General features: G+C 36.4%; 2 protein-coding genes across 4 annotated transcripts; both read left to right on the forward strand.

The window, feature by feature from the left end:
* Positions 1-2,281: 2,281 nt before the first annotated feature.
* Positions 2,282-8,490, forward strand: rpl7l1 (ribosomal protein L7-like 1). Its single transcript, XM_057353900.1, has 6 exons — positions 2,282-2,365; positions 4,440-4,548; positions 4,644-4,807; positions 7,465-7,602; positions 7,696-7,805; positions 7,945-8,490. The coding sequence occupies exons 1-6, from the start codon at positions 2,352-2,354 to the stop codon at positions 8,151-8,153; spliced, it is 744 nt and encodes a 247-aa protein (XP_057209883.1). The 5' UTR covers positions 2,282-2,351; the 3' UTR covers positions 8,154-8,490.
* Positions 8,491-8,929: 439 nt separating this feature from the next.
* slc5a6a (solute carrier family 5 member 6a) lies at positions 8,930-22,989 on the forward strand. Of its 3 annotated transcripts, none has more exons than XM_057352951.1 (16): positions 8,930-9,077; positions 13,699-14,135; positions 15,191-15,256; positions 15,502-15,553; positions 15,712-15,779; positions 15,882-16,036; positions 16,592-16,732; positions 16,933-17,062; positions 17,695-17,783; positions 17,885-17,997; positions 18,095-18,162; positions 18,278-18,364; positions 18,476-18,648; positions 19,423-19,526; positions 19,729-19,850; positions 20,195-22,989. In XM_057352951.1, exons 2-16 carry the CDS (start codon positions 13,788-13,790, stop codon positions 20,357-20,359), a joined length of 1,881 nt encoding a protein of 626 aa, XP_057208934.1. In that variant the 5' UTR covers positions 8,930-9,077; positions 13,699-13,787; the 3' UTR covers positions 20,360-22,989. The 3 variants fall into 3 exon arrangements, with proteins under 3 accessions (XP_057208934.1, XP_057208933.1, XP_057208932.1); XM_057352950.1 differs by having other exon boundaries at positions 8,930-9,072; XM_057352949.1 differs by having other exon boundaries at positions 8,930-9,067.
* The last annotated feature ends 1,087 nt before the right edge of the window (positions 22,990-24,076 follow it).

The raw sequence follows: 24,076 nt of genomic DNA on the forward strand, positions 1-24,076 counted from the left end.
TGTTTAGTTTTTTAATTATTCTTACGTCTAGTATTAATATTGTATATTTTATTTTTACATTCTTACGTATATATTTAGCTTACATGTTTTTTACATTTATTTTACAATTTAGTAACTTTAGATTTGATGAAAACATAAAAAAAGAGCTATCCATATCACTATAATATTCACAGCATTAACTTTCTGCTCATTTTAGAGAATTCTGTCACAAACTCATCCATGTCCATGTGTTATTGCTTTTTCATGAGCTAAAAGTACAAGTTTTTTTCATCATGAACGGGCGTAATAATTATTCAGGGTGTCATTTGGGGTGCGGGTCGGGAAATAATAGGCCTGAGTCACTTGCTGCGTCCAAACTCGCATACTATGACAGTACGTACTGGATTTGATTAAGTACCTACCAATCGGCCGTTAAACAGTACGTTCTATATAGTATGAGTGGGAGTAGTATGAATACATTTCGGACATACTGCATCCGCCATGTTTAATGGTCATGTGACCCATATGCTCTTTGAACTATTACGTACCCATATAGCACAGGTACATCTGTAAGATGTCTGCTAAAGATCTGGAGATCTGGAAAACATCTGCTGTGTAAAAACATCTGCTAAACATCTTAGAAAGAGCTGTTGTACATCCATTCTAAATCATACACATCTTACAGACATCTAGAGGTCTATATGACATCTGACAGCAGACGTTTCAGAGATGTAGGGCAGATAAGCACCCAGATGAAAATGCAGACATCAAAATGTCTGCCTGCCAGATATCAGGGTATAAACAACATCCTTTACATGGGCGCAGAAAAAAACAATTTAGTCACGAGAAATTCATTTATTAGCACTTACATACAGAGTTGCGGGACCACATCTACAGTGAAGATGTGGATCTTATTTTTTTCACCAAGATGGCGCCGAGTATGGCTGCTGCTTGTACAGAAATGTTTATTGTGTATAGGTGTACAGAAAAACGTATATTGTAAACTGTTGTACTTTTTTTGTAACTTGGAATCTACAATTCTGTCTCATATCTGTCATACTGCCATGTTGGTCGGAGCTGCACCCAAGTTTTTCAGTTGCACTTGTGTATGGTTGAGTGACAATAAAGGGGATTTGATTACATTAAAAATGGATGTCCGCCTTAAAGTTTTCCGCTATATTTATTTGATTTACTTTTGAAATTTGACCGTTGCTCATCTCCCGTGGCATCATGGGATAGAGAAGTGTCCATCCATCCACGGCTCTCACTAAATCCTTGGTGTTTCAAGTCTTACAAAACCTTTACCCTAAACCACACCCTAACCTTAACCTTACTCTAACCATCTAAACTACCTATGATTGTTAAAATGGCCGAAAAACACGGTTGCGTGATGACGTCAGACTCGAAACACTAAGGGTTTAGTGAGAGCCATCCATCCACACTCACGAATCTCGCGGAAGTACTGGACCATCCGGGTATTTCTCGCCTACTGTTTTTTTGCATTCTGAGGTTTCGGACATACTATTCATGACTCATACTCATTTTCACATACTATATAGTATGGAAGCAAGCGATTACGCAGCAACTGTTTATGAGAGGTTGGGTCCGACATGTGGAACAAGTTATAAATGAACATACATTTGACTTTGATAATCTACTTTATCTCACATAAAGATTTACCAGACACAACAAAAAACATCAAAGATTGTCTTTAATTTTATTATGCTGTACTACTGTGAATCCATATAAATTTCAGGAATCAGATTCAAGTTTTTAGTTAGCATTGAGTAGTTCTTGTCTTCATTCTGTATTTATCAAATAAAAAAGGCAAGACGCGACATGGGTTTGACAGCTGGTGTGTCATCTTCACTGACACCCTTGATATATAATTCATGAAATGTCAATGCAAAATGAAACAAGACCAGGAATCAGAAAATAGGCTACTGCATTCACCACTGCTGGAATGCAAAATAAATTTCTTAAAATTCTTGGTTTGAGCGGTCATCATTCTATAAGAATTCTTTAAGTCTAGGAAAAAGTGCAGTAGGCTACACAAATAACTACAAAAACACTAGGAAGCAGAGTAGACAAGCGAGATGAGTATAACTAAACGCTTAAGAAAAAATCCAAATACCATGCCTGACTTGGATATGCATAAAAATGAGTTTTCCTTCGAAAATCTTCATAATTATTATCATAATATTACTTAATTTTTGCAGTATGTGTGCACATTACATTGTCACATGGTGGTGAACGTGAGTCAAAAACCAGAATTGCGATAAACACTCCAAAGCGATAGGTGGCAGTATTACTTCAATAAAGACGAATGAAACGTGATATGTGTGCGACAGGACATCGTCACAGCAAACGCGATGGCTGAACCTGGGTACGTATTTGACTATTTAGACCAATCTAAAACCATCTACAGTGAATATCATAACATATTTAGCGTATTTTCTATTTATTTTAATCGGTGCAATGTTGGTAATTTATTAGTGCAATTATTTTAGAGATTGATGCCGTTTTAAAAAAAAAGTCGCGAGCTTGTTTCACATGGGGCGAATGTTTAGCTGAGTCCATGATCATAATCGTAATATAGTCCGTTTTGATACAAGACGGACTCAGTTTTCATTGTTAAATACAAGTTCAAATTGAAGATTTTGGTTCAGGTTAAAGGTGTCGCATTCACGCATATTGGTTGCTGTTGTAATGATGTAGCAGCAGCAGGTCTATTAGTCGAAACAGAATGTTATCTAGAACAGTTGACACTGGCTTATAAACCTCATGTTGAAGTTGTTGTAAGCATAAAGTGATGAAAAATGACGACCATTTAGCAAGATGTAAACCAGCACTACCCAGGAGCACTTTTTATTTCAATGTGTGTATAAGTTTTAAAGATGTTTGTTTAATATTTTAATTGCTTTTTTCTAACATTCGTATAGTGTTCTGTGCTTCTCGACCCGTGTTGTTTACATCTTGCAAAATGGTCTGTCTTGCCTTCATATCACTTTAAGAAATAAGCATTTACATTTTTTTAAAGGACTACTTTTAATCATTTGCATAAGTGGTACAAAGGTTGTGTGTTCTATTCCTAGGGATCATATGTACTGGTAATAAATATATTGATTGTAAGTCACTTTGGATAAAACTTTCTGCAAATTCATAAATGTACTGATTTCAAGGCAAAGCATCTTTAATTTTCAGTCTGTATTAGCTCAAGATGTTGCATTAAAATACCACAAAACCACTAGCACAGTGTTACATTTTGTTCACTTGTGTTCTTGCGTTATCCCAAATATTTCCAACGATGTATAAATCCAGATAAATTAACAATTGCTTCATTGCATCACCTATCAATGCTGTCATATCGCTGTTATCCTCATATTCTGCTTTACAGCTGGGCAATTCCAACATTATGGACGTGACATTTTGCGTTATGGACGTGACATAAAAATGCTCAGAGAATGAATTTGTTACGAATATATTGAACCATCTGTTTATATTTTACTGAACCCTTGTTGATAGAGTCTAAACATCAAAAAATATGAGTCTATGAAAAAAAAATTCTATTTAAAAAAAGGGAAATAAACATGCGTTATGGATGTGACAAAAAAAGGACGCGTTTTTTGGGAGACGATAAACTTTGTAGGATTTCTGTCAAAGAAAAAGCGCAATCCTGAAGCAATAATACCCAATGAATGGAGAAGGGATGCCCCTTTATAGAACATAAAATAGTTATTTTATATTAATCTTCATGTGTCCATTTATGAGGAATATGTAGCGTTATGGATGTGACAATCCTGAAAATGGCACTTACCTGACTATGAAAAACCATGCACTAAAAATAAAACAAATGCTTTACAAATTTGAAGAGAGATCTCACATGGGTATTTGAACCACCAAATGTTAAAATCTGTGCTGTTACCACAGTAAAAACTGCTGGTAAACACTTCATTTTTTGTGGTTAGGTTGACATTTTCACGGAATTGCCCAGCTGTAGAAACCACTCAAAACAGTGAGCTCGTTTCTTATTTGTGTGTCCTCATTTCCTTTCCTAATGTCCTTAGCTCCACACCCTTAGGATGCAGGTGAAGGGTACGCCTGTTTATCCTTGCTCATGACTCAGGAAGCCTCCTTTATTTGTGTGGTGCAATTAGACACATATGATGTTTTTCAAAGTGGCTCGATTGGTTTATTCGATTAAAATAAATGATCAAACATGAACATTATAAAGCTTTATTTCACAAAGTAATCCATGAGCATTTGTGAGTCATTTTCTTCTTCTGTGGAGATGAAGATAACTTCCTCATTCCACGCGCCTTCATAGTGTCATCAAGCATTATTGTTTTGAAAATGCAATCTCTGTGCCTCCGATCTTTTATCTTTATCAGTAATTTGTTAATGAAATGAATTCAAATGATATGACTATTTCTTACTGATTATCTTTGTCATCTGTTTAGAACTGGGAGAGTAATCAAGCTTGTTCCTGAGAACCTTCTCAAGAAACGCAAAGCCTATCAGGCCATCAAAGCAAATCAAGCTAAACTTGCATTACAGCAGAAAAGAAAAGTAAGAATTTATTCCATGAAATATGCTTCTGTTAATAGTAAAATTAATATAAAAAATGTTCCAATACAAGACTGACATTGTCTTAAATTTTAAAGGTACAAAAGGGAATTCCAGTAAAGTTTAAGCGCTTGGAAGAGTTTCTGAAAAACAGCAAAAAGTGCCAGCGAGATGAGACTCGACTCGCAAGGCTACAAAAACGACCTCCGCCTGCCATGCCACCAGCTAAGCATAAACTGGCATTTGCTGTCCGCATCAAAGAGTAAGGTCTACTTTTGCACTGTTCATATTGAAATGCAGCTTTGTTTTATATTATGTATAGTTGACTTATTTTAGGGCTGCAGCTATCGAATCTTTTACTAATAGAGTATTCTACTGATTTTCCATCGATTAATCGGTTATTCGGATAAGAAGTACTTTTTCTTTATTAAAAAGCAATACTAAATATACAAGAGAAAATAAGACGGGTCTCTTAAAATGAGTAAAACAACTAATTTGTTTCCTTTTTAGAACAATTAAAGTTTTTATTGCTGAAATTGCATACATTAATATCTGAAAACTAAACCCATTTAGTACATTCCATTGCCATATTAAATTCAAAATGCAATATAATACAAATATATAAATAAGAAACATGAATAAAAATAGAAAGAATAATTTCAAAGGTAAACAACTAACGCCAGCTTATGCATGATGCATTTAGTTTATATAAACTAGTTTGTTTCTTTTTTACTATTAAATAGTAATATATAGCCTATGACTTTTATTTTGGCAGGTTGTCGGAAAACGCTTATTTTTTAATAAGCCCCCTTCATTTTATTCACATTTTGTTATGCTGCTGCCTTATCTTAAACTACTTTAAATGATTATTTGTTTACATTAATCTACACTCCATGCACAATAATGACAAAACAAAAAACTGATTTTTGACAGCTTTGCAAATTTATTAAAAATAAAAAACAAAAATAAGTACATTGCATAAGTATTCATACCCTTTTCTGGGACACTTGAAATTTAGCTCAGAAGCATTAGTTTTGCTTGTTGATGTTTATACACTTCGAGTGGAGTTAACCTGTGCCAAATTCAATTGAATAAGTATGATTTGGAGCGGCACATACCTCTCTATAAAGGGTGCAACAGCTGAAAATGCATATCAAAGTAAAAACCAAGACATGAGGTCAAAAGAACTGCCAGTAGAGCTTTGAGACAGGATTGTATCAAGGCACAGATCTGGGGAAGACTTCTGAAAAAAATCTGCTGTATTGAAGGTTCACAGAAGCATGTAGCCTCCATTTATCCTCAATGAAAGAGGTTTGGAACCACCAGATCTCTTACTTGAGCTGACCTCCTGTCCAAACTGAGCCATCGATGGAGAAGGGTCTTGGTTAGAGCGGTGACCAAGAAGCTGATGATTACTCTGGTTGAGCTCCATGATCATATATGGAGATGGGAGAAACTTACAGAAGGACAAACATCACTGCAACACTCCACCAATCTGGGCTTTATGGCTTAGTGGCCAGACTCAAACCTTTGCTCAGTGAAGACACATGGAAACTTGAAATATGCAAAAACGTACTTCAACGAATCTTTCAAACTGTCAGAAACAAGATATTCTGGTCTGATGAATCTCAGATTCATGCATCATGTCTGGAGAAAAACAAGCACTGCTCAACACCTGTACAATACCGTCTTAACAGTAAAGTGTAGTGGAAACAGCATCATGATGTGGGGGTGTTTTTCAGCTTCAGGGACTGTACACAAAATACGGAGATAATGATCATGAAAACCTAGCCCAGAACATTCAGAACCTCGGACAGGGCAGAAGGTTCATTCTCCAACATGACAATGATCCTAAGCACACAACTAAAACAATGCAAGAGTGGCTTATGGACAACTCTGTCTATGTCCTTGAGTGGCCCAGCTAGTGCTTGAACCCAACTGAACATCTCTGTAGAAACCTGAAAATGTCTGTCTACTGATGATCTCCATCCAACCTGACAAGTGTTTGAGAGGATCTGAGGAGAAGAATGACAGAAAATTGCCAAATGCAGATGTGTAAAGCTTTTCACATCATACCCAAACAGATTTGAGTCTGTAAAGGCGCTATAACCATTTTCTGAGTTGAGGGTATGAATACTTAATGCAATGTACTTAATTTTGTTTTTTATTTTTAATAAATTTGCAAAGCTGTCAAAAATCAGTTTTTTGTTTTGTCATTATTGTGCATGGAGTGTAGATTAATGTAAAAAAATTAATCATTTAAAGTAGCTTAAGATAAGGCAGCAGCATAACAAAATGTGAATAAAATGAAGGGGGATGAATACTTTTGCAAGCCACTGTATGTCTGTTTCTTCACTCAAACAATGACATGTTTGTGAAATAAACTCTCAGAGCAACTCTGGAGGTGAAGTTCATGTCCTCATTCAGCGCAGACAAATTTATGAGCATCACACATGTAGCACGTTAAACTGTGCAGTTCATTCACGCAGACACGCAGAACAGACAGATGGCATGTGTAAATAACAGGATTCGGCATCCACAAGTCCGCATCTAGTTTGATGGACTCAATGCAGCCGGAAAACAATTATTAGACTAAAACTAAGTAAACTAGCAGTTCACCATTTCAATAAGCTATCACTTATTTATCACCATGAGACATACGCGTGAGCGTGTGAACGGACTAAAATGCGTGAGTTTAGCGGGTTGTGCGTCAGTAATAACGGTCCGTGGGGAAACGCAGTGCTCCATGTGTATTGTAGTTAAATGGATTAAACAAAGCTTCGAGGCAACAAAATTTGCCTCTAATTTTTTTGTATTTGAATTAGGAATCGTTTCAGCCCTAACTTATTTAAATTGGCATATAGTGTCACCCACTTGAAGGTTTTAGGAGGGTTTAATCTTTGCTTATGGTTCTTTTAGGATCAAAGGTATTAGCCCCAAAGTGAGGGAGGTCATTCAGATGCTGAGGTTGAGGAAAATCTTCAGTGGAACGTTTGTCAAAGTCAACAAGACGTCTATAAAAATGCTTAAGACTGTGGAGCCCTATGTTGCGTGGGGGTGAGAGATTTTCATCTGTTTGCATTGTATTTAATTACTATTCAGTCATTATTCATTTGTTCACTTCTACTTTCATTTTTAATCAACTAATAGGTTTCCCAACTTGAAATCTGTCCGGGAGCTCATACTGAAAAGGGGACAGGGAAAGATTAATAAGAAAAAAGTTCCTCTTACCGACAATACACTTATTGAGAAGCATCTGGGTAAGTATCATAAATGACCATGGTAAATGGGCTGTGTCTTGAAAACGCAGATCTTTAGTTTTTGGACATGGCATAAAGAAATTGTGATAAATTTCCATGTCAGTGAAGTTATATAGACTGAATGTTTTTTTTTCCTCAGGCCAGTATGGGATCATCTGTTTGGAGGACCTTATTCATGAACTTTACTGTGCTGAAAAGAACTTCAGGGTTGTAAATAACTTCTTGTGGCCATTTAATCTGTCAGTACCTCGACATGCTGCTAGAGACCAAGTTGGCTTAATGAAAGATGTTGGGAACCCTGGACCCAGAGCTGAAGACATAAACACAGTTATCAGAAAACTTAACTGATCTAATAAAACTCTTGGTTTGGACTCCTTTTCGATGCTTCTCTTTGGAAAATCCTTTCGGGTTTATGCTGGACTGTTGTGGTGTTTACTCTACCAGGATTAGGGCTGTGTTGTCAAAATACTTTAACCAAAAGGAGTCTTTCTCTGTGCTGTTTTAACTGAATGCTCAGTTGAAGCATAGGTTTCCTTCAAAAGAAATTACATGTTCAAATGTAATTAGTCAATATTTACTATGTTGTTCAATATTTTTATTAAAGAATGAAAATTCCAAATGTGTTTGTTTTTTATATACATGAATAAAAATTAATTATTTGTAATAAAATTGATAATGTACCATACATGTGTCTTAGTCCTATGGTGTGACAGCAAAATTTAGAACTGTTAACATTTTACGTTGTTTTTATAATATAAAGAGGCATAATAGAGATTTATCTTTGTTAATTTTCTCAACATTTTTGCGTGATGCTACAGGAGACATTTATGGTAGATTTGTATTATTTACAGTATAAAATAGTAAGATAAGAGAATTACCTTTCAAGTAATTTCAATATTCTAGATTTTTATACATATGTTTAAGAATCAATAAACGGCTGTAAAATTTAGTTTATACTTGCGCCTTCTACGTCGTTTTTTTGTGTATAAAATGTACTATATAAAAGCACAAGATTGCATAAACTTAGCAGATCAGTCAAATAGAAAAAACGATTAAGCAAAATTGAGCAGCGCTTGAGTTACGAAGAAGCGTGGTGACGTTTGAGCGTGACGTCAGAAGCACATGTGAACTGTGAATCGATTATCCATTAGGAAGACAACCTTTACTGACTTGTCAAGGAGAGAAGAGGAGGGGTGGTCTGAACTGTAGCGACAGGCTAAAGCTTTCATCATTTATTATTCATCGGATGAACTCAGACCAAGGTAAGGTAAGGTAAGGTAATGATGGCAGAAAATATGAATGACAAGGTCGCCTAAAACACATCGCGCGCTTGTAGCATACACTGCTTCGTTGAGTATTTCAACAACAACATTATTTAAATCGCATGCTAGACACATTCGTTGTAAGTATTATCCTGTACATTATACTGTATATGGCATCGCTTGGTTATAGACAGTGTAGACTTGCAGTTTCCAGCATAGCTTGTTGTTCGTGACGTGTTAATGTTACCCTTTTTACATCAGCAAAGACTGCAGCCTTTGCGCACGACAAATTTACGCCGTCACCCACGATGCCACCAGCGTGTACACGCACTCTGTTTGCTTTTAAACAAAAACTGTGTCCGTCATTAATGTAACTTAAGTATAGTTTTATGATACAGTGATTCAAGCATGTAGCTTATCACGAGGACAAAGCGCGTGGATTGTGACATTGACGGTAACGTACGTTAATGGTGTGTGTTTTTTCCTTTACAAAACGCACCGTTTTCGTTGCCTTCCGACGTGTCGTGCACGTCAAAGGCTGAATTCATTTAGAAAAACTGTAATGTTAAAGATTTGCAGTCATCGCATGAGGAAAATGTCACGGTGTCACGACAGAAATACAACACGTGGGACCTGCCAACATCGACTCTTTCCATGTGCCTTTTTTATTAAGTGTATTATTTGTCTAGACACTAGATAGAAATGTAAACCATAGTTGCATCTTGCTTAATGCGAAGTAAAGCAACTTTAATGTGTTTATCGATCATAGGTTGAACATTTGCAACAGTATTGATGTGTCTGACAGAACATCGTGATTGCTCTGCTCTCATTATTTCGCTATTGTAAACTGGTCATGTGGGAATATGCCAATGTATCTTTGTATTGTTTACATTTTTAACACGTTATTCCATAAATCAGTTTTAAATTGGCCTAAAAGATTTTTGAATGGTCAGTATTTCGTTGGATAGAGAAGTTTAGGAAGCAGATTTTGTTTACTCATCACAACTGTATACCAAGGCTTGGTCATTGACACATGAACTGTTGTCAAGAACTTCGGAGGAATATTATACTGTTGTTGTTTTTCTTTTGCAATGACTTTGTACACGTTTTAGATATGGTAGGTGTATTTAAACATCTTATTCATAGTAATTTCTTTCTCCCTCCTTGTCCTCTTTTAATTGTAATCAAATTATGAGCATTTGGCCTTAAATACATTAAAATAAATAGCTTTTTGCATGCAGCAATTAATTGCATGCTGTATTTGCCATACAGTAAGTTTGATATTTTAAGTAGCATAACAGCTTTCCATGAAGGTGATTCACCGTGATTCAAGATAAAACATGTTCTTTTTGATGTCTTGTTTTATTTCCTGTTTGTATTTCAACTATTGTCTATATTCTGAGATGGCAATTACAATAACGGCTTTCTATGAAGGTGATTCACTACCAGCACTACAATTCAAATTGAAACGTGTTTTTTTATGACATCTATAGTCTGAGATTATCAGAGTGTCCTGACATTCTGTTCTAACATGCAAAATCGTCTTTTGCCTTTGTATGGAAACCAAATGAAAAGCCCTTTATTTATTGCTTTAAAAAAGATGACTGACAGTTGTTTCTTATGACACTACAATTGTGTTTTTATAATGTTGTCATAAGTCTCATAATAATGAGACCGTTGGTCAATGTCTGGAGCTGATATTTACTATTTCAATTGCAAATATTAGTGTACAATATATTAAACCGTGTTCTGATAGTGGTGACGGTTAATGACCCAGAAGCTTTGTTTAATGTTTTTTTTGGTTTGATCATAGAGGCGAAGGAAAATCAAACAGACGTTTTGCGGTGCCTTAATCCCACCGTTTGATCATCAAAAGCCTTGTGATAGCGGATCTACGTATGTCCCTGTTTGGTGCCCTGGATCTGGCATGGATTTTGTATAGATGTATAGAAATTAGATGCCAAAGCTATTTTGCGGTTAAACGCTACTCCAGTACGATAGAAAATAATCTGGACAGTCGATCCTTTCTCACAGCAGCTAGCACATCGGGTGTCCTTGTGTTATTCTTCATTGTTCTGCAGATAAGAACCTGTCTGTCCTTCTCTCACATGCAAAATTAGAGAGATTAAATTGGTAAGAACACGGGAGCAATATAGATAGAAACATTCCCCTTACCCAAACATCTCATGTACGGTGTTGTTATCTGAGTTGGACCTTCTAGGCCACAGAGTCTTAAGCCGATGTTCTTTATCTTGCACACGTGGAGTGTACTCGAGAGCTTTTTATGTGCTTCTACAAATAATCAGTTTGCTTACACAAGATTTGTAAGTGGTAAAAACAATTGCAATTGCCTATCAAAGCCAGGTTCAGCTTTCAGTGAAAATGGTATACTACCTTACCTTAAATGTATTTTGGATAGAAGTGTCTGCCAGCGGCATAAATTGTTAATTGAAATGCAAATCTAAAAGCATAATATAAGGGTTGGTATTATTTTCATCATTGCCTTCGTATGAAAACATGGTTCAGATTCCAGGAGATTTAAGAAGTCTTGGTAGATTGTTTAAAGTACTTCCCACCTGCTGTTGGTGTTATGTAGAAGGTAGAAACTTGCTGTTCCACGGTGCTTAATAATATTTTGGAACTCGTCCATGTTCTCTCAAGGCTGAAGACCTTTGGAACATTTAGGCAGTAAAGTTGAAAAAGATATGAGAGAAGACTTATTAAAACTGTACAAACTAAAATCAAAAGCCATCAGTTTTCATTTTAACTACGCATTATAAATGGCATTTTAAGTGAAAAGTTCAAATAATTTTTTATATTATTTACAATGAAATCTTTTTTTTCTTCATATTTTTAATGTCACACTTGTGTTTACATTTGATAAGCACACAATCCTAAAGATTTCTTTGTCAAATTTGTTTGTTTTCATTTGTTTAAATCCTCATTTCCAGGTTAAAATAAATACATATGTTTTCAATGTGGTCTCAAACATTTCGACCTCAACTCTATGTGAAAGCAAATCCTTACACAAGTTCCACTGAAATGTGACAGACATGAGTGTGGGTTGTATACAGCATGTGTTGTTCCACAGGACAGGGCAGTATTGTAGTGTACTAATTGACATATATTGGATGTTGTAGTTAGTAAATGAGTCACATTTTTAGAAAGTCTAGTGTTAACGGCAGCCAAGTCAGCAACAAGAAAGTTGAGTATGATGTGTGACCTTTTACCCATTTCACAGCGTGGTTACTTGCTAAAAAAACCATGAAGATTAAATTAAAGGCTGAAAAAGTTCATGATGAAAATGTTTCTTTGATTGATCAGCTCTGAGCTCTTGACAAAAGCGTTTACATTTATAAATGGATAAAGCTTTTATTCAAAGTGACATGCAGTGCATTTGAGATTTTATGAGCATGAACGGTTTTCTGCGAATCAAACCCCTGTTCTACCTGTTGAGATGTGGGAACAACGTTCAAGCATGACATTAATTTGTGGACCAACACAGATGAGAATTTCTGAAGTGTTACTGTGTTTATTTAATTAGTGCTTAAATTTACTTGAAGATGTTTTCCTGTTTTATTCTAAATGACTAAATACTACATTCACCTATTTATATATACATTTATACAGTGTCAAAAAAATTCAGACAACTTCAACTCAAAATCTTCAAGTTAAATTAAAGTTCTGGAAATGTGAGGATTTTCACAAGCGATAATTGACCATTGTGCCAATTAAAATGAGTCACTAGAAAGTTGAGTGGAGGTCTATATGTATGTTTATATTATAACAATAAATTACATGCAGTCATACTTCAATAATGCATCAAAACATGACTTTAAGCTTACTATTTTATGGATGTCCTCCTTTTATCACGACTTATCACATAATTCTCATGAATCATCTCCACAATGATACAATGTTAGACCAGAAGCTGATGAACAATATTAAATTATGTCAGATTTCTCACAATCACATGAATGCTTGTGTGCACATGAATGTTAAATAAGAATAAAGTTATTTTTTATCACTTATAAGTGTGTTAGTGAATTATAATGTGTTCGTAAATACCGAATGGACTGTGCTAGATTTATGAAGCGGATGTGTTATAAAAAACTTGAGATGGTATGTACTGTCATAAATCAATACTATACTAAAAACATTTGTTCTTTCTTTACATTTTACATTCATACTTATACTGGCTTATAGTAAAAGCTCTTGCTCAATTTTACAGATGAATGCCAGAAACGGAACGGTGAGAACAAACTACATATAGCTTTAAAAACATATTTATCTATCATGGCTAGATAATGGCATGGCACAAAGGTGAATTGTGAGCTACAGTGTTATAGAAGATTTCCTGGGAATCTTGACTTGTACTTTCGTCTGTTTGTCACACAAAAGTTCTTTGAAGTATATTAGATTAACATTTCACTGCAAGTTGTATATGTCTTCAATGTTCATGTGACACATAAAAGTAAAATCTTGAAATCCTTTAGCAATGCATTTTTGTAAATGTTTCTGCATTTGCAAAACATTCATCACTCATTTAGAAAATGTGTAATCGGTAAACCTTTTAAAACGTTTGCGTTTTGCTCTTTTAAAAATGAATAATTTGCTGCTCTCTCCACCAGGTCCTCGTGATGACCCTACAGTGACCCTCAGCTGATCATCAAGGGGCCACACCTCTCGCCGTGCTCCCCGCACACATCTCAGCTGCATCATGGGGGACATAGTCCAGATGCACTTCGGCACGGTGGATTATGTGATTTTCGCTTCGCTGCTGGTGGCCTCCACAGGAATCGGGCTTTATTACGCCTTCTCAGGGGGTCGCCAGAGGACCACGCAAGAGTTCCTGCTAGCTGATCGCAGCATGAGCTGCCTGCCGGTGTCACTGTCGCTGCTGGCCACTTTTCAGTCTGCGGTGGCCATCCTGGGTGCCCCGTCTGAGATTTACACGCATGGCACGCAGTACTGGTTCCTGGGCTGCTCGTACTTCCTGGGTCTGCTTATCCCAGCACACATCTTCATACCAGTGTTCTATAGACTCCGCCTCAGTAGTGCCTATGAGGTACCACACTACATCTTAGCTCAGTTTTTTTTTTTGTAAATGTTTACTTTGTTGGGGAATTTACTAGTGGTGAGCAATATGGGTTACTCAGTAGCTGAAGCCAAAATAATATGCAATTTGAGCCAGGCTGTTTGTTGATATAGGATTTAAAAGGATAGTTCACCCCCCCCCAAAACATGTTTAATCCAAGATTTAATTCAAAATGTATGTGTATGACTCTTCTGTGAAACACAAAAGAAGCTATTCTGAGAAATGTCTCAGTGGTTTTGTGTTCATACAATGGAAGTATGGGGGTTTGGTTACCAACATTTTCAAAATACCTTCTTTTGTGTTCTGCAGAAGAAAGAAAGTCATACAGGTTTGAAATGACATGAAGGTTAGTAAATAATACAATATTTTTGGGTGCACTGTAAACAAACATTATCCATTACTTAAAACAACAGAGTCATACTGTAGAATAGAATAGGTCCTTTTCACAATGACGTTACTTCCACCTTTTCGCAAAGCAGTGTATCATAACATCTGTCTTGCAACAAACAAGAAGAAGAAGAAGAAGAACTTCCGTTTGCCATCGCGCTGGAATTTAACAACAGTGGAAAAAAAACTGACAGAACACGTATTCAAGTACTTATCCTAGCACCTTTGCTAACACAAAAAGAAAACAAAACACTTACCTTCATAATCAAACAGGTACTGTTCAACGAAGAATTTGTATCCTTTCTCTAGCTTTGATCTTGTCGTAGGTGAAAATTTGTCTGCAAGACGTTGTACATCATCTAGTCGTATTGGTGGCAGATGTGCAAGGGACTTGGTAAACTCCATTCTGAGGCGCTAGCGGAAGAAAACTTCTTGAGTTTTACTGGCGGTTGGCAAACCAGCTTATAGGTGCTTTACCGCCACCTTATGAACTGGAGTGCTAGCGGAAATAACAATAAACTGCTTCGCGGCAGAACGGAAGATGCGTGACGTCATGTGAAAAGGGCGTATTGGTTTAAAATATGATCAACTTTGGCCATATGTACTAAATGCATTCTTTTCCTCTTTTTGTTTGACAGTATCTGGAGCTTCGTTTTAGTAAAAGTGTTCGGATATGTGGCACCGTGACCTTCATCTTTCAGATGGTAACTTTGGGTTGGGTGCCATGGGTGGGAGAGACGATTAAATTCTTTTGTTATGTCAAATCAACAGCTCAAGTTCTGCATTTAATTAATTGGGGGTTTTTTGCTTCAAGGTTTAATGTTACACACTACCATCAGTTACTGGAGTGTTATTGAAAAGTTGGCTTGATTCAGATTAACAGTAAACTAGTAGACTTGCAGTTAGGTTTCCAACTGTTAAATGTTTGCATTTGATGTATTTTGCGCAGGTGATCTACATGGGAGTTGTTCTGTATGCTCCAGCGCTTGCACTCAATGCCGGTAAATAAATTTATGGTGTTCGTAAATGTATGTACATTTCATATACTAGCATGTCACTGTACATCTGAGTTATTTATTTGTCTATATATTGGCACTTGAATAGAGAAAAAATGGATGTATAGATTTCATAAAGTTTCTCTGTATTTCTGTGGTTGCAGTCACTGGTTTTGATCTTTGGGGGGCAGTGCTGGCGATGGGATTGGTGTGCACGCTTTATACAACACTAGTAAGCAAAATACATCAGTTTTTAAGCTCAATTTACTTAAAAGTATCCAGTCTTTAAAACTTATCTTTGTAATTTTACTCTATACCTGTTTCTCTGTTTCAGGGTGGTTTGAAAGCAGTCATCTGGACAGATGTGTTTCAGACGATCGTGATGTTTGCAGGGCAGCTGGCAGTGATCGTGGTGGGCACTCAACAGGCAGGTGGCATCGCTGAAGTGTGGAGAAAAGCACAAAATGGCAGTCGCATCTCAGGGCTGAAGTAAGTGATTGTTAAGATTTAGACTTTTGTGAATTAAAGAAACAGTTCACCCAAAAATATAAATTCTGTCATCATTTAATCACCCTCAGGTTGTCCGAATTCTGGATAAATTTCTTTGTTCTGATGAACACAGAGAAAGATATTTGGAAGAATGCTTGTAACCAAACAGTTCTTGGCCACCATTGACTACCATAGTAGGAAAAATGACAATGGTAGTGAAAAGTGTCGCAGAACTGTTTGCTTTCCCACATTCTTCAAAATATCTTCTTTTGTGTTCAACAGAACAAATACATTTATAAAGCAATTTTTCCTACTATGGTAGTCAATGGTGGCCAAGAACTGTTTGGTGGCCAAGAACTGTATTCTTCCAAATATCTTTGAGGGTGAAGGTGAAAACATGAAGTCAAAATCATTTTTCATTTTTAGGTGAACTGTTCCTTTAAGTGTAAAAGATGCTATAGACTACTAATGTATTGTTTATTGTTCATATTACAATGCTAAGATCATTATATCGATTGCATTTTTACATTAATTTGTCTTCGTTTCCCATGGCAGCCTCAATCCTGACCCTTTAGAGAGACACACATTCTGGACTCTAGGAGTAGGGGGCGTTTTCCTCATGCTGGCCCTGTATGGAGTGAATCAGGCCCAGGTCCAGAGATACCTCAGCTCCCGCACAGAGAAAGAGGCCATCATGTGAGAACCCCCGAGCACATTCAACACTTAATGCTTGAGTCAATAAAGTCTGAAACTTTACTCTGAAATGTAGTTGTTTCTGCTGTGTTGTATAATATGACTGCAACAATACTCCCCCCGGGGACATGTGTTTATTTATCATCTGTATTTTGATGATTAAGATGTTTTTCACAAGTGTTTCGGGGTTGATTGTTTTCCAGGTCCTGCTATGTTGTGTTTCCATGCCAACAGATCGTGCTCACGTTGGGCTGTTTAATGGGTCTGGTTATGTACGCGCGCTATGGGGAGGAGAGCCCTCTGGATCAAGGCTACGTCACAACTAATGACCAGGTCTGACTGAGAAATTTACATTTGGTGCTTATCTACATTTTTATTTTTAAAGGGATAGTTCACCCAAAAATGAAATTCTGTCATGAATTACTCAACCTCAAGTTGTATACATTTCTTTGTTCTGTTAAACACATAGAAAGATATTAAGAAAAATGTTAGCAACTAAGATTTTTTGGGGCACCATTGACCACAATAGTAGGGGAAATGACAATGGTAGTCAAAGGTGCCCCAGAACTGTTTGTTTTCCCAAATTCTTCAAAATATCTTTATTGTGTTCAACATAAAAAATGATACAATAACTATGGCAGTCAATGGTGACCCAAAAATCTCAGTTGCTAACATTCTTCCGAAGCTTTTTTAGGTTATGTTTCTTTTGATTCTAAATTTGTTTTGTGTTAAAAGTATTATATCTTCTGTCGTACCCTTTATGGCTTAGTAGTAAGTAGTAAGGTACGAGATGCTGTGCTGTATTGTGTATAAGTCAAATGTGAAGAGCGTGACAACACGGCTAGTAGACACAGCTATTGACAATCATAATCAAGGGTTTTATAAGTGTCAATTTCTTGAAGATTTGTCATGTTAAAAAATGTAAACCACTGATGAAATCTGTGTTTATTATTTTCTTATTGCAGATGGTGCTGTACTTTGTGATGGATGTGCTGAGAGATCTTCCTGGTTTGCCAGGACTGTTTGTCGCCTGCCTGTTCAGTGGAGCTCTCAGGTAACAACCACCAACAGTAAATGTGAAACGAACGTTTAGTCTTAAAAACGTCCCCGTTAAAATAGTTTATTTATTTTAATGGTGTCCGCTCTACCTTATAGCACAATCTCATCTGCCTTCAACTCACTGGCAACGGTTACCATGGAGGACCTGATCAAACCTCACGTTCCAGCCATGACTGAGGCCCGTGCCACCATGTTATCAAAAATTTTGGGTAACCTGTTTAAACAGTAACGCAAGAAAGAACACTTTTGTTCTGAATATTAGCACTTCTGTGATATAGTTTTTGTTGTCTTTTTCTTTTCCCACAGCTCTTGGCTATGGGCTTGTGTGTCTTGCTATGGCGTACATCGCTTCTTTAATGGGCTCTGTGCTGCAGGTGAGAAGAAAGGTCCACAATGGAGTATCAGATATATAATAATAAGCATAATGTCATGTTGTTCTAAATGTATCAAATGTCACATGTTCATTCTGTCTATCTGTACCTCCTCCAGGCAGCACTCAGTATATTTGGGATGGTGGGGGGACCTCTTCTCGGGGTTTTCTGTCTTGGGATGTTTTTTCCATGTGCCAATTCAACCGTAAGTGAAACAATATTCGAACAAAACATCACATTGATATGTTTATTTCTTATTAGTCAGTGTCTTTTAATGCAATAGAGTGAAGTAGAGGATTTCATGTGCTGTTTTCAGGGTGCTCTGGTTGGGCTGGCCACCGGGCTGGTCATGGCTTTCTGGATCGGCATTGGAAGCTTCCTTTCACGAATGTCCACATCTGTAGCGCCTGTGATAAATGGTACTGTCATTCCTGACATGGGAAACATTACAACTGCTGTTATGACGACACTCATCACAGCTAAACCTAGGTTTGTTTAGTAAAATGATCAAATTAAATTGGTAACAACTTACAATAGGGTTGTATTTGTTAACATTACTTAATGCTTTAGCTAAGATGAACTACTGATAAACAAAACTAAAAGCATTTATTCATCTTTGTTCTATTTTCAGCATTTAATACATTTTAAAATGTAATATTAACATTTGTTAATGGACCATGAACTAACATGAATAATTTTATTGACATTAACAAAGATTAATACAAGCTGAAAGCAATATTGCTTATTGTTAGTTCATGTTAGTGCATTTACTAATGCTAACAAATGAAGAGTTTATTTGCAAAAACAGATTTTTTTTTAATTGAGCATTCCAATTCATATCAATCGAACTGCAGTTGGGTTGTTTTGATTAAGTAATGATACCTAAAAAATAGAACTAACTAAAACACAATAAAATTATAAAATAATACAAATAATAATAAAAAAAGGAGTCATCTGTTTTTGCAAATAAACTCTTCAAATAAAACATTATTGTAGTGGTATAATTATAATAATATACAGTAATATTGTACATTTGGAAATATGAGTTACACTTAAATGTAAGTATTTTATGGCATTAGATATATAATATATGTATATTTTTGTCGGAACAAACATGCAAGTGCTTAGATTTTGTTAAACATGATATATAGGAAGGCAGTAAACACATTAAAAAAGCACATACAAGTCAGAAAGTGTATAAAATACATCATTTTTTATCATTTGAAAGTGTTTTGTTCATTTGCTGTGTTTTTGTCTGAACAGGCCCTCTGGTGTTCAAGCTCTGTACTCATTATCATACATGTGGTACAGTGCTCATAATTCTGCCACTGTTGTGGTGGTGGGACTATTGGTCAGCTTTCTCACAGGTAAAGTGTGTTTCTCGACACAAATGATCAAATCATATCTGTTTCTCAATGATATGCTCTGTTGTTGGGACTAAAATCTGAAGATTTATTTGCAGCAAGCTTTGACGTTGAGAACGCTGCTGTTGTGCATTTGTCTTGTGTCATGTGTCTGTGAATTGATCTAAAAGTCTAGATCAGGTCTCACTGTAAGGTCTCACATCAGGTCCCTGGAAGGAGAAACAGTTAAACCCAGGCACAATTTACCCTGTATTGGGCAATCTGCTGTTCTTTCTGCCCCAGCGCTACAAAGAGAAGCTCTGCTGTGTTACGCCACTGGAGAACAAGGTACGCTTACCTTTAAAATGAATAATAATACCATACAGTTCACTTATGCCTTACCGTGATTTTGACTGGATAATGAAACCCAAAACCTGTGATTATCGACATTGTATTAATTCTATACATATCGTAAACTATTGCTCTCTCTCTCTCTCTCTCTCTCTCTCTCTCTCTCTCTCTCTCTCTCTCTCTCTCTCTCTCTCTCTCTCTCTCTCTCTCTCTCTCTCTCCACCAAATGACAAAATAAACAAAACATGTTTAACAAGGTGAAATCATCCATTATGAGTTATTCAGTTTTCTTTTAAACAATTCGTTTTTATTATAAACTGTTGTCTATATCTTTGCTTTAGTCTAAAGGCCTGGACCAACAGCCTTACCAGATGGCACAGAAAGAGAACAATGGTGTTGCCCATACTAAAGACGAAGACAAGCTCAGGGAGGAGGAGGAGGACAAACAGGCTTCCATACAACCTACATGCAACATTGTCCATACAGTGCAGGAAACGGCCTTGTAACAACATCACATCAAAGTACAAAAGAGCCATTGGGGAAATAGAATTACGGTATGCGTTGTGAGGTCATTAAAAGGCCCCTCTGCAATATTGGTACACTGTGCCCCAAACTGCCAACAATAGCGGTGATTAGATGTTTTTATGGTACTTTATGGTGTCACTAGTCTGTGTCATAGGTTAAACTGATCTTTTGAAACTAGTTTACATGGCCTTAATTTAATCTCACGATAATGATAAACGCACATGCACAAATCAAAACAAGCACTCCGGAAGTGGTGTTTGGGATGGTAACTGCAAGACAGACCACGGTTTGCACAATTCCTCAAACTTTGACAGACGGCTGTCGCTTAATGTTAGTGCCATTTCGCCATGTTTGGGGTCTTTCTATCCCCAAAATTTGTTTTTTTTTTCCTATAGTTGGTAACCGCTAGCCATTAGATTGAAATAATGCACTGCGTTTTAAAAACTGGATAGCTGTCCACATCTCAGAAAGTGTTTTATTTAAGATCAAATATGAATTGAATTGAATTAGAAAACAGTCTTGTAAATGTAATTTATGGTGTAGAATGTTCAATGGAAGTTATAATATCGTTTTTATATTTGATACAGGCCTTAGATATACAGCAGATCTAAAGATGCTTGTTCTAGTATCAAGAATAGAATTGAGACTTCTTCAAAAGCTACTGAGCGTAACAATCTGTATGAAACGTTTTAGTTGTGTTTTTTTGCCTACGAATTGATTCGGTTGCACTGGTTTCTTGTCATTTTGTTTGATTTGTTCCGTTTCTTGATGTTAGAGAAATTATTTGCTCTCTAGTCAAAATTCAGACCTCAGTCTATGCCATACCATTTGTAGACGCTATAGACATTTGTGGGATTGTGCCTGCGAATGAAATGAAAGCTTTTTCTGATCATCTCAATCCCTTAGGCACAGATAGTATTTTAATTTGTTTGGCTTAACAATATGCCTTGTTTGTTGTCCTGCATTCTCTTCTTGTCAGTGCTTCATGTTCGTCCGGTGACATTTTAGTTTTGCATTTTTCTGCATTGAAATTCAGTGATGTGATATTAACAATACTGTTCATCATGTGGGGAATGGGAAGAGGCCGTTCACACAGCCAACGGGTTTACATACACCTCCTCAATTTTGGTCATTGTTACATGAGCTAGATAGGGGTGAAGCATGAGAGCAGCGAAATATAAATATTGATGACTCATGTTGCACTATACAGATTTTTGTCCAATCACAAGCATTCTAGAATAGAGATGTCCCTCCCCTTAATAACAGCTGCAACTGAATAGCAAATAGCACATATGGTGTGATGTCAGTCGAAGTCTATTGGCTATTCTTTTCCACACTATTTGACAAGGCTTTGCAATAATGATGAAAAATGCGATATATGATGGTTAGCTTAATAATGCGATACGATAAAACTTCTGACAATAAAAAGCCTGTAAATTCAATTTAACCTATATAAAAAAATTTAAGCGGAAAATAATACAACCAACATAAACGTTTCACATTATTTCTAATTATTGATCATCTTCCACACACCAGGCACAGTCACTCTGCTTCAACTTGAAACATTGTTAAACTTGTTCTTTTAATTTAGTTAATGCAAACTATTGCAATATGCACATTTGAGATCATTTCGATATGTTGTGCGGTCCTACTCTTTGGTATGGAAACGTCGCCTTTCAATAGGATACATTTCAACACAAGGCAGAGAACTAACACAACAACTGTTTTTGAAATCAAGAACATATCCGGTGTGAGCGGCCCCAGTCATTTGAAGCACACTCTACATTTCATGTGTTTTATGTCTTTCGATGTACAGTATATTGTCTGGGATGAAATTACTATGAGAGCAATTTTGAGACTATCAGCATTAGATGAAAACTGGACATTTGTTGGCCTAGTAGGTCTGAAAGACAAAAAAGCCTTTTTAACGTATATTAAATTCTCATTTACAGTCATTCTGTAGTTTCTTAAACAAGACGACACTAATTCCTAGTCATACCAATTTGGTTTATTGATGCAAGTCTTGCAATAGATTTCTTTAATGAAAATGCAAGAAATAACACTTTCAGCTTTGATTTTGGTTACTTGACCATTCCAGTCACCAAGGGTCCAACACAATGACTCTGTTATTGTCAAATGTGATCATTTCTCATTAGCTCTGTTCTCATGGATATGTAGTATTGTTTTACCATCATTACTGTCATGTGTCTTATGCAGATTGTATGTCATACCAGAAATGACTTGAATTATGCGTGCCAGTCATTCAAACACAGTAATGCGCAGTATTGCACATTTATATGTCACACCAAGAAATTATACAAAATGTGAGGTTCTACAGGTCTTTAAAACCAGGATTAAGAACCACTGCCATGATAGAGCACATAGGGTTACAGCCTAAATATTTAATCTGTGTAGTGTGTTTAATTTCTCTCTGGAGAGTTTTGTCCCCTGCGGGTGACGAAAGAAGGAACTCTATTGCCACATTGTAAACCTACGTAAAAACTGACAAAAGTGCTGTGGCACAAAAGACCTAAGCAGGGTGAAACCGTTATCAATGGGCTATATGCATGCGTGACTTCTGTGCTTCACAGGAAGAACCCTAGGCAGTTTCTGGTTGGGGAGACTTAAAGCAGAGAGAAATAGAAAAACGAGAAAATAGTTAATTTACTGGATGCTGTACATGCGGCACACAGCAGTGGTGTATAGAAGTGCTGTTCTACCATATTTGAAATGATACTTTCATAAGTTAACATTTTGTTGTAACATTAAAATACGGTAGAACGCCACTTCAATATACCACTGCCGTGTGCCGCAATGTACAGCATGTGCTAAATTGAACAATTTTCTAATTGCTCCATTTCTCTCTGCTTTAAGTCTCCCCAACCGGAAACTGCCTAGGGTTCTTCCTGTGAAAGGGTGGACGTCACGCATGCATAGAGCCCATTGTGCTGTCCTACAATCTTACCAAACTGTGTGAACCTGAGAGTTCTGTGAGCTTCACTGTGAAAATTGTTTTCTATGATATTTTTTTTTTAAATACTCATTTTATATGAAGAGAATACATAGCTCGTACAACCAAAATAAATATTTTGACACATAATATTTATCTTTATATAAATATTATGAGAATATTTATTTTTTTATCAAAGTTTTATTTGACCAAATATGCATTCCAAATATACCACAAGCAATGGAGTCTGACCAGCTTCATTGCTTTGGTCGTGCCTTCGCTGTGTCTCTTTATTTGATTGGTTTGCGAAAGTTCTCACCAAGAGCTTTCCACTGTGTGAAGAGAGGCAGTTGTATTGGCCTGCTGAGCGTCTATAGCGATGATGTGTATAAATGAATGCAGAATAGAGGAAGAGATGTTCCTAACCACACTACTGGGCATTACGTGTAATCCTGAACACACATTATTCCTCTCGATATATTGTTTGTAATAAGAAATAAAGATACAGTTGTCTTGATAGAAATAAAAATGTCTTCCCGACTGTCTTTTGTGCTTTTCTAATGCTATTCAATTCAATTTTATTTATATAGAGCTTTTCACAATGTGCATTGGTCCAAAGCAGCTTTAAGGAGAAAAACAGAAAAACACATAAAAGGTGTTTATAGAACAAGCAAGATCATTCTGGTAAATAATATCTAATAAATGCAGTCTCTCGGTGAGCAAGCCCACAATACCATGTGGCGAGGAA

Source organism: Triplophysa rosa, linkage group LG15, assembly GCF_024868665.1.
Source record: "Triplophysa rosa linkage group LG15, Trosa_1v2, whole genome shotgun sequence".
Lineage (NCBI taxonomy): Eukaryota > Metazoa > Chordata > Actinopteri > Cypriniformes > Nemacheilidae > Triplophysa > Triplophysa rosa.

What these genes read in the sequence shown, in the direction of transcription:
- rpl7l1 (XM_057353900.1), top strand. An exon ending in CATTACAGCAGAAAAGAAAA is followed by an intron (nt 4,549 to 4,643) that starts GTAAGAATTTAT and finishes TAAATTTTAAAG; the next exon opens with GTACAAAAGGGAATTCCAGT. An exon ending in GAGCCCTATGTTGCGTGGGG is followed by an intron (nt 7,603 to 7,695) that starts GTGAGAGATTTT and finishes ATCAACTAATAG; the next exon opens with GTTTCCCAACTTGAAATCTG.
- slc5a6a (XM_057352951.1), top strand. Translation starts at nt 13,788, where the DNA reads ATGGGGGACATAGTCCAGATGCACTTCGGCACGGTGGATTATGTGATT. An exon ending in GCACGCTTTATACAACACTA is followed by an intron (nt 15,780 to 15,881) that starts GTAAGCAAAATA and finishes TCTCTGTTTCAG; the next exon opens with GGTGGTTTGAAAGCAGTCAT. An exon ending in CTCATCACAGCTAAACCTAG is followed by an intron (nt 18,649 to 19,422) that starts GTTTGTTTAGTA and finishes TTGTCTGAACAG; the next exon opens with GCCCTCTGGTGTTCAAGCTC.